A 9,955-nucleotide genomic window follows, 5' to 3' on the forward strand; every position below is an offset into this window, starting at 1 on the left:
GAGAGAAAGCACATGAGAGGGGGGAGGGTCAGAGGGAGAAGCAGACTCCCTGCTGAGCAGGGAGCCGGATGCTGGACTCGATCCCAGGACTCCAGGATCATGACCTGAGCCGAAGGCAGTCGCCTAACCAACTGAGCCACCCAGGCGCCCTCTTTTTTTTTTTTTTTTTAAAGATTTTATTTATTTGACAGAGACAGCGTGAGAGGGAACACAAGCAGGGGGAGTGGGAGAGGGAGAAGCAGGCTTCCCGGGGTCATGACCTGAGCCGAAGGCAGATGCCCAACGACTGAGGCACCCAGGCGCCCCTAAAATGAATTCATTTGAGATATGCAAAGCGGTCATATCTCTTTATGTTATATATGAAATCCTTTATTGTAAATGCTTTGCTGTCTTTTCACTTGTAGCATTAACAGAAGCTTTGTGAGAAAGGACAAGCAAGTTCTAGTTATGCCCTTTTACAGTGTGGGACCAGACTTTCAGAGAGGTGAGTGACTTGCCCAGGGATGCGCAGCCCTACAGTGCTGAAGCAGCATCGGCTGCCTTCTGTTTTGATCCTCAGGAGGAATTACGAGACTGTGTCAAACTCCATTTGAACTCCTACCCCATGGGAGGAAATTGACCAAGAGCCTGGATTTTAAGCCTCACATCACCTACAGAGTTTAGGGAGGGTTTAGACTCGGCCCAGATCCATCCCCTTTACCTTTTATCATTCAAGAACTAGAGACTTCAGGTCAGACGTCAATGTCTATTGTCCTTTTCTCTGCATCTGGGAGGAGGTAGGATTGCTTTTAGGCATTTGTTTTACCTCAACGCTTAAGGTTGCATTCAACGGGCCAGATGTGACATTACTAGACCAGTGATTCTGGCTGCCTAGGATAGGACCTTTGCCAGCTTTATCTTTGACCAGAAAGAAAGCCAAGAGATGGTGGAAGGTGGAAGAGGGAGAGGCAACCGTCTACCTCACTAGAAGAGCTATGTCCCATGTAAGTTAAGGAGTCTTCCTTCTTCCAAGCAGGGGATACATTTATTTCTTTTCATAGAACTTCCCTTAGGTGAATCTGCCAAATTTTGCCCAGGATGGGACTGTTCTTCACTTGCCTGATGATTGCCCTTAATGTCTTCCTAAACACTCCTTTGCTCTATTTCATCATTAGGTGATTGAAGAACACCTTATTGGCCTGTTTCTTGAATGGTTTCATCCAAAACATGGACCTGAGGCTCTCACATGTCTCATGATTTGAAAAAGACTAGGCTCATATTAGTCTAATCCCCTTAGTCTAGGCAGACAGGTATGTGCTTTAGTGTTTGGCACTTAAAATTAAACTCCAGGAATCAGAGAGCTTTGTACCAAACAAGTCCAACATCTTCATTTGACAGATGAGGAGGACTTAAAAACCAGACTGGTTATTTTCCCCTGTTTTTTATATAGCTATCATTAGAACTATAATCAAAATCCAAATTACTGGGGTGCCTGGGGGGTGCAGTCAGTTGAGTATCTGACTCTTGATTTCGGCTCAGGTCATGATCTCAGGGTCTTGAGATCAAGCCCCACATAGGGCTCCTCACTCAGAGTGGAGTCTGCTTGATAATCTCCCTCTGCCTCTCCCCTGTCAAATAAATAAATAAATCTTTTAAAAAATCCAGATTACCTGGTAAATGCTGACATCACAGGGCCTCTTTCTGATGTTTCACTGATTTGTGCCAAGGATGACACCTGCACTGGGGCGGCTCAGGTTACATAGATAGGACTTTAGCATGAGTGGGACTCGGTGAGCCTCTCAGGGTGGTCACCTTTCAGAGGCAGGCACTCTCTAAACCTCCATGGCTCACTGTGGTTAAGGTCATGCTGGTATCCTGGGATCAGTGGGGGTTAGTTTCTTGGCCATTTAGGGGCCACAGGAGTGGAAAGTGCAGTGCAGGTGTTGGTCCCTAGTGAGTTTGAGTCCAGGATTTAACACTTGGCTTTGGGCCAAGTTACTTAACCTTTCTGTACCTCCGGTTCTTCATTTGTACTGTGGGCATAACAATAGTACCCCTGTCACTGTTGTGAAGCATAAATGAGTCAATATTCATAAAATGCTTATAAAAAGCAGACCCAAAAGACCTCAAGAATTTCTCAAGTTAGCTTCCTTTGTTTTAATGTAGAAACTTTCCCAGTGGGGTTTCTGTGTATCGATAATGTGTCACATTTACAAACATGAAATGCATAATACAGTTACACATGTAATGAACTTATTTGAAATGCCCAAACAGCTACATTTTGGGACACTTGTACTACACAGTATACATACGAATTGAATTATATAGGTAAACTGATAGCACCTTGGCTCAGCTTACCAATCACCAAAATACTAATGAGCATGAAGGAGAACCGTCAACCTCCACCTGGCCATCTCCTTTGAATTCTGCCCTAGTTCTTTCTCTGTCCAGGATATTCTGCTTACTTTCAGGTAGCCTATGTTTTCATGGTTCTAAAAAGTCAATTTACAGGGGCGCCTGGGTCCCTGCTCAGCGGGGAGCCTGCTTCTCCCTCTCCCTCTGCTGCTGCCCCTGCTTATGCTCTCTCTTTGTCAAATAAATAAATAAAATCTTTTTTTTTTTTTTTTTAAAGAAGACAATTTATAAAGATCTTCAAATTTCAGATCTTCCTGGTTAGGGGGAAAACTTAAACCACCAAAAACCTAAACATTTTCTCAACAGTATCTCTTCCCTAGGATGGAATATAATATGTAATAATGTAGTAACATTCCCCTAGGAACAAAAGTCCCATTTACTATCCTGTAGTAAGACTGACAGATAATATTGATGGCCTGTAGATATAATTTCCAAAATATCAGTATATTACCTAACTCTGATATAAAGGAAAGTAATTTGTATTAGGATAGTATGTGTTTCAGTGTATACAGATGGGACGAAATAGATGCCTGCACCTACAAGAGCTATGGATACAACCCGATATATGAATGTTGTATTTTTGAATCTAATACCATTAAGTGGTTTGATTTTCCTGAAATGGTGAACAAGGCCTACAGAAAAAAAAAACAAGAATAGCAGAAAGAGAGAGAAGTATATTTCCTTCATTTTCCAATATATATCAAAGCTGTGCAAAATATTTTGTATCTCTGTAAAGTAATGTTAGGTTCTAGCCTTAGGTAACTTAACTTTTTTTTAGAGTGGGGGGAGGGGCAGAAAGACAGAGAGGGAGAGAAAGAAACTCAAGCAGGCTCCACGCCCAGCGCAGAGCCCAACATAGGGCTCGATCCCAGGACCTGCGATCATGACCTGAGCTGAAATCAAGAGTTGGATGCTTTAACTGACCGAGCCACCTGGGTGCCGCTATTAAACAACTTTTTTGAAAGTCACACCGGATCAGGAACATTTTTTTGTTTTGCAGGAATGCCCATTATCCCTGACCCCCACTAAATTCCAGTAACACCATCCAGTCAACATGACGGTCCAAAAAAAAAACCCCTCACCAAATCCCAGAACTCTCCCCGGGAGGTAGCCTGCTGCCTTGAGAATTACTGTCAAAAAAGAGAGAAATCACAGTGAATGGTCAACAAAATCAGGACGGCGTAGTGGTAGGGTATGTGCTGCAAGAATGCAGGCCAGCCAACCTAGCGATGTGGCAACTTCCTACTAAGGAATGAGGGCACCATAAAGTATGCCCCTGGATCGTACTGAGAGGCTCTAAATAAATCAGACTCTTAGTCGGTCTAGTGGTAGTGCTTCTGTGTTCCCTGTTTCCAGTTGGGAGGCATGTTTTGGGCCACGCTGGATACAGACAGCATCATCACATTGCCTTTGAGGTTCTCCCTATGTGACGTCTTGGTGGATGTCCTCCACAGCTCACCTGCACATCTGGAAGGGTCCCTGGTCTACAAGAAAGGAAATACCCTGTGAGACCAGATCATGTCCTAACCCAGTGATCTCAGACTGTGCTGTGAGCAGAAGCATTAGGGGAGATGGCATATAGTTTGTAGCCGACTGTCAAGCACAAGGGCTCCAGATGAATCCACAAGACCATGGCTTAAAGAAAGGGCTTTCGTGGGGAAAGTTAGAGTCCAGAGATGGGTGAGGAAAGACACAGATTCCCACATTCTCCCATTGTCCCAGCAAGAAGGCTGCTGTAGGAGGATGCTCTGTGGGTCACTCAGCATAGGTCGGTGTTCCGGGAGAGGGCCCGCTGCTCTTACTCAGGAGGGCAGGTGTAAGAACCACCTGTCAGTGGGGAGATAGGTGGATGGCTTGGTGTCGGGCAGTCTGAATGTGGGGCACCAGCTGTGTGATAGGAGGTGTCTGAGAAAGCTGGCTGGCTACCTGGGAATCGTGAGATCCTTGGGAGGTGTTGGCCCTGCTTGCAGAAGGGAGAAGCCACCTGTCTAGGGGTAGCTGAGTTTGTATTTTAGACCCTCCTGCTCTGTGAGGAATGTTGGAGTGGGGAGCACATTTTTCAGGCAATCTACGCTATGTTTCTAGGCTTCTTTTTGGACAGTTCTACTTGTCAGGTTATATGAAGTTATTAAATACAAAAGCCTGGGCCCCGTGTCCTACCTACTAGGTCTGAAGCTAAGCCCAGGTATCTCGACTAACAAGTTCCCTGGGGGATCCTGATGTGAATGTGTATAACCTTCTGGAACCCAACTTTGCCCTCTTTCAGAAAGCCATTTTTGCCAGGCCCTCCTCCCACAGCTTCTGAAAGTTCACACCATCTTTTCTCTAGATTGAAGCATTAATATTGAGCTCTGAATAGCCCTGTGTCTCCAGCACCCAAGCCTTGTGTTAAATCCTTTCCCATCAGCAGGAGTCTCAGCATGTGAATTGGACATGGTCATTCAGTCGGAGGGAGGACAGCTGTGGATGCTGGATCTTCAGGGCACTGAAGAGGGGAGTGAGCAAAAATACCTGTCTGGGTGAGTGAGACCATGAAAAGACCACCAATTCAACATTTAGGGAGACATGAGTTCCAGTCTAAGTTCTTGGAATTCACTGGGTGACTTAAGTTAGTTTGCCTTCTATTTGTCAAGTAAGTGAGCTGTCCTTGGGGTACTCTGAAAGTAGACTTGTTTAGAAGAGCACCTACACTAGCTGGAAGGAGGGTCGGGGGCACGGCGGGAGGCAGTCCTGTAGACAGTGTTTCTGAAATTCTGTTCTCTCTCAATCCCAAGAAAATGACTGCATCCAAGCTTCATAGAATCATCCTTACTGTTTGCTTTTTTTAGGTATCTTTTCTACACTTAAGAGTCTACTGTTTTCATCCCTTTCCTTTCTCCCATTTACCATTGCTGATCGGCTATAATAACAGCTCATTTTACTTTCTAACCCCCTATTCTCTGCTCATCAGCTGGTATATCTGCTCATCTCCATTTTTTGGCTCAGCGGAGTACCCAGTCACCCTTCCCATAGTTTTTGATGTCTCTGTGCTCCCCATGCCTATTATAAAAACTGCCTGTTATTTCTTCTGCTCCTGTTCACTTGCCTTCCGCTGTCCCTTTTGTTTTCTTCCCATATAAAGTTGCTAGTGTGTGTGAATTGCAAATTTGTTGTCTTTTTTTTTTTCTGCTGGTTTATTTTCCTTGCTCTCCATACTAGATGCGGGTGACATTTGCACTTTAAATGTCTTTCAGATAGGGAGATGTGAACTGAGCCAAAGCATCAACACCAATCAGGCTATTTCTGAAGAACTAGAGTTTTCAGGGTCAGCAATGGAGAGTCTCAGAGGGAGTACTGCCCAAGGTCCTAAGAATGAAGAGGCCTATAAAGGTGAGGGCCGGTTATCAAGGCAGACAAAATGTCCTGTACAGAAGACATCTTTTGAGAAAACAGCAATCAGGAGAGTGTCGATGACCCTCAAGGAAATTTTCACTAGGGAGAGAGTTCCTGAATCTAGTGAATTTAGTCTAAGCTCAAAAGTTAATACACAGCAGAACATTCCAAAGGCAGCTAGATCCCCCATATCTAGGAAAAACTCCAAAGATAATTCGGACTTCATTAAACACCAAAAACTCTGCCCACAAAAGAAATCTTGTAAATGCAACAAATGTGGGAAAGCCTTCGGTTACCAATCAGACCTTATTGTCCACAGGAGAATTCATGGTGGAGAAAAGCCTTTTGAATGCAACGAATGTGGGAAAACTTTTAGCCGAAGTACACACCTTATTGAACATCAGAGAACTCACACTGGAGAGAAGCCATATGAATGCAGTGAATGTGGAAAAGCTTTTAGCCGGGGCACTCACCTGAGTCTGCATCAGAGGATCCACACTGGAGAGAAACCGTATGAATGTGGTCAGTGTGGGAAAGCCTTCAGCCGAAGCACTAACCTCAGCCAACATCAGCGAACTCATACTCAAGAGAAACCTTACAAATGTAACGAATGTGGGAAGGCCTTCAGTGACCGTTCAACCATAATTCAGCATCAACGAATACACACTGGAGACAATCCCTATGAATGCAGTGAATGTGGGAAAGCTTTCAGTTGGATCTCGTCTCTTATTGAGCATCAGAGGACACACACCGGAGAGAACCCCTATGCATGCAGCGACTGTGGCAAAGTGTTTTCCCGCAGCTCATCCCTCGTTGAGCATCAGAGAATCCACACTGGAGAGAAGCCCCACGAGTGCAGAGAATGTGGGAAGGGCTTCAGTCGGAGCTCATCCCTTATTATCCACCAGAGAACTCACACCGGAGAGAAGCCTTACAAATGTAATGACTGTGAGAAAGCCTTCAGCCAGAGTTCAACTCTCATCAGACATCAGCGACTTCACACTAAAGAGTAGTATTTGAGCTTTTTCATTAATGTTAGCGTAAGAGCACACAGCCTTCGCGTCCTGTGCCTGCAAAGAACAATAGATACATCTTCGGAGTTTTCTCCTCTACTAGCTAGCTATAAGCCGGTTTCAAGTTAGCCTGCCTTCCTTCCGTTCTGTAAACTGATGCTCCAGTGAGTGAGTACAAGGGGATAACTTTAAGAACCTCACGTATTCCATCTCCTATTCCAGAGGACTCCAGCCTTAGAGTTTAGACCCTCCTGACACCTTGTATTTGCTCACTTTATCTATTCCATGGGGCTTGGGTCCCTGAACAGTCAGTGAACCTTGTTTCCCGACCACATCAGCCCCTTTACTTAAAGAGGAAATCCTGTGTATGTGCGTGCTGCTGGTTCCAGGAGCAGAAAAGGAGCTGGCTTCAGAACAGGACAAAAAGCTTCCCACCAGTTTGGTGATAATAGTGTTGAGGCAAATCCAGTCTCTCATTTTATAAGGACAGATTTTTCTCTTAAACCTTTTTTGCTATAGCATATTTTCCTCAAAGTATAAACCGTAGTTCTAATGTGCCTAACTAATCCTAGTGTATTTTATCTTATCCTCACCAAAAATGTCCTAACACTTACACTGAGTTCTTCTATTATTTAAAAAAAAAATTGCTTCCCTCGTTTTTAAATTTTTCTTCTGTTTCTTCTTCATGAAACTTATACCCTCTGGTTCAAACTCTCACCAATCCTATAAAACTGATCTCTGAAGGACAATTCAGTGCCTATTTCTTAGTCTTTTTCCTACTTGATATTTGCAGAATTGGCACTTTTAGCCACTCTTATGCCTTAAAATTTGAGCTGCTTCTGGCATCCCTGATTCTGTGCTGATCCACACTTTTCCTACCTCCCAGCACTCTCTGATTAACAATGATCAGCTCTATAACTTTGGGCAAGAGTTCGACCAGAATGCTCTCATTTTATCAGGTTATAATACTTGCAGTCACTCAATTAGATTGTAAGCTTCCTGAAGACAAAGGTCTTTTCAACCCCTGTGAAACATCCGTAGTGCTGAATAGTCACTAAATGACCTATAATTACTGCCTACTTTATCCCAAGTAATCAGTCTGCAAGATTTTATTTGAAGTGGCTTACGAGTTGATTTCTTTCTCTGTTCTTGGTGCTGCTGGAGTTTGGGCCCAGATTACGGGAGTCAACAGTGCCCTTGTCTTCTTTATCTAGCTGCCTGACTAAACCACCACCTTGTTCAAAGAGTCCACGGTTCCCAGGAAAAAGATCAAACTGTTTAGCTCCAAGGCCTTCCACAGTTAGATCTACTTACTTTTCCATTTTCCATTACTGCCTGGTGCCTGTAGGCAGCCTGTTGTTTGTGTCTGCTATGCCCTCTTCTCGCACTTGGCTTCCTTTCACACGATTCTTTGGCACCCTTTTACATGTCCTGCTTTCCTCCTTGCGTCTCCAGAAATCCTGTCCACGCTTCATAAAAGGCCTTGCTCGAGTCCTGCCTCCTCTGACACTTTGGGTCCCCCACCTTTGAAGTCCTTTGCAGTGGTGGTTTCCATTTATTTTCGTGCATTGCAAACTTTCCTATTCTGTTTTCTGATTCTCTCAGGTGCTCTTTTCCCATAAGCTTCTGAAGTTAGAAATTATCTTAAATTTCTCAGAAGCCCCATCTGATACATGGTATGATGCAGGTCTGGACTCTAGTTTTAATCTAAACCAGGAGGGTTTAATTTAATAGTGCAATCTCTTTAGTCTTTTGAATGGAGAGATAAGATCATAAATATTTTGGTCCTTTTTGTCCTACCTTGAATTATGTAAATTCACTCTTGGGACTAACTCTCCTTTAGAGCTCCCGGGATGCTGGCCTCTTGGCTTTCCATTTCATGAGACTGTTGTAAGGAATAAGTGAGTTTATTCATGTAAAGTGATGAAAACAGTGCCTGACATAAAGTAAGTGCTCAATAAATGCTAATTGTTATGATTCTGCTGCACATCAGCCTATGGCCTTTCATTTCATCCCCTGCAGGGTAAGTCCATTACCAGCAATGGGAAACTACGATTACAGTCAATTAACTTAGAAGACATTTCTGCTAACGGTAATAACAGGCAATAGCCATCTGTTTTACTATAACTGTCACGTCAAAAAGGACTCAAGACAGCTTATATGATAAAATAGAAAATGAAAACACAAAAAATCAGCATTAGAGGGGCGCCTGGGGGGCTCAGTCGGTGAAGTGTCTGCCTTCGGCTCAGGTCGTGATCCCGGGGTCCTGGGATCGAGCCCCCGAGTCTGCTTCTCCCAATCCCTCTGCCCTTCCCCCTGCTTGTTCTCTCTCTCTCCCAGATAAATAAATAAAATCTTTAAAAAAAATGAGCATTAGAGAAAGGAGAAAGCCTCAAAGACAAGATCAGGTCAAGTTATGGTTACGCTGTAGTTATCCAGACAGAGGTGCAGACAGCATTCTGGCAGCCAAAGGGGGTGGTCATTTGCTTACTTTGTATTTGGAAAGAAAAAAAAAAGTCCATTCTTCAAGGAAAGGTTTTTTTTTTTAACCACTCATCTTTGGTCATCTCTTCTCTCATGCATTTTTTTATTCTTTGCCATCATTGTAATGACGTTTCCAGAGGAAGCAGAGATAAGCACAAGGTTTATTCTCCATTTTCAACATATCCACTCTGTCCCTCAGCTAGTCCCCCCCCCCCCCCCCCCCCCCCCAGCCTCAGCTTTGAGGTGGCCTTCCCTGCCCCTCCTCCACCACCCGCCTCCTGCAACCACCATGTACACCCAAACCCAGGGGCCCCTCTCTGCTCCTCGCCTGCACCTTAGCAGCCCCAGGGAGGGACAATGACAGATGGGCAGGCAGACTTCAAGTTCTTTATACCCAAGTTCTGAGTCAGGCTACCCCTGGCACACTGTGCTCTTCCCTGACTGTGCCTTTGCAGATGCGCTTCCCTCTCTCTCTCTCTCTGAAACCCCTCCAGCCCCAGCCCTGCCTCTCGGCATGTCTCCCTGGTGATTCCTACTCTGGGACCCCTCTCCCACTCTAAGCGGTACACACAGAACTGGTGTTCTCTGTCCCATTCAGCCCATCACAGCCAGGATCGTACCGCGGTCTACAAACATCTGCAAAATGGGTGTGGCACCCGCCCCCTCACCGGGGTCCCCTCACCTCCCCAAAG

At 44.8% G+C, this 9,955-nt stretch overlaps 1 protein-coding gene across 1 annotated transcript; it reads left to right on the top strand.

Moving 5' to 3' along the window:
- The first annotated feature begins 4,798 nt into the window (after positions 1–4,798).
- Positions 4,799–8,759, top strand: ZNF391 (zinc finger protein 391). Its single transcript, XM_025891165.2, has 2 exons — positions 4,799–4,913; positions 5,628–8,759. The coding sequence occupies exon 2, from the start codon at positions 5,706–5,708 to the stop codon at positions 6,777–6,779; it is 1,074 nt and encodes a 357-aa protein (XP_025746950.1). The 5' UTR covers positions 4,799–4,913; positions 5,628–5,705; the 3' UTR covers positions 6,780–8,759.
- Positions 8,760–9,955: the final 1,196 nt, after the last annotated feature.

Source organism: Callorhinus ursinus, unplaced genomic scaffold, assembly GCF_003265705.2.
Source record: "Callorhinus ursinus isolate GAN/ISIS: 27379988/994484 unplaced genomic scaffold, GSC_fseal_2.0 scaffold129, whole genome shotgun sequence".
NCBI lineage: Eukaryota > Metazoa > Chordata > Mammalia > Carnivora > Otariidae > Callorhinus > Callorhinus ursinus.

Excerpts from the sequence above, each read along its gene's own strand:
- ZNF391 (XM_025891165.2), top strand. The coding sequence starts at position 5,706 with ATGGAGAGTCTCAGAGGGAGTACTGCCCAAGGTCCTAAGAATGAAGAG.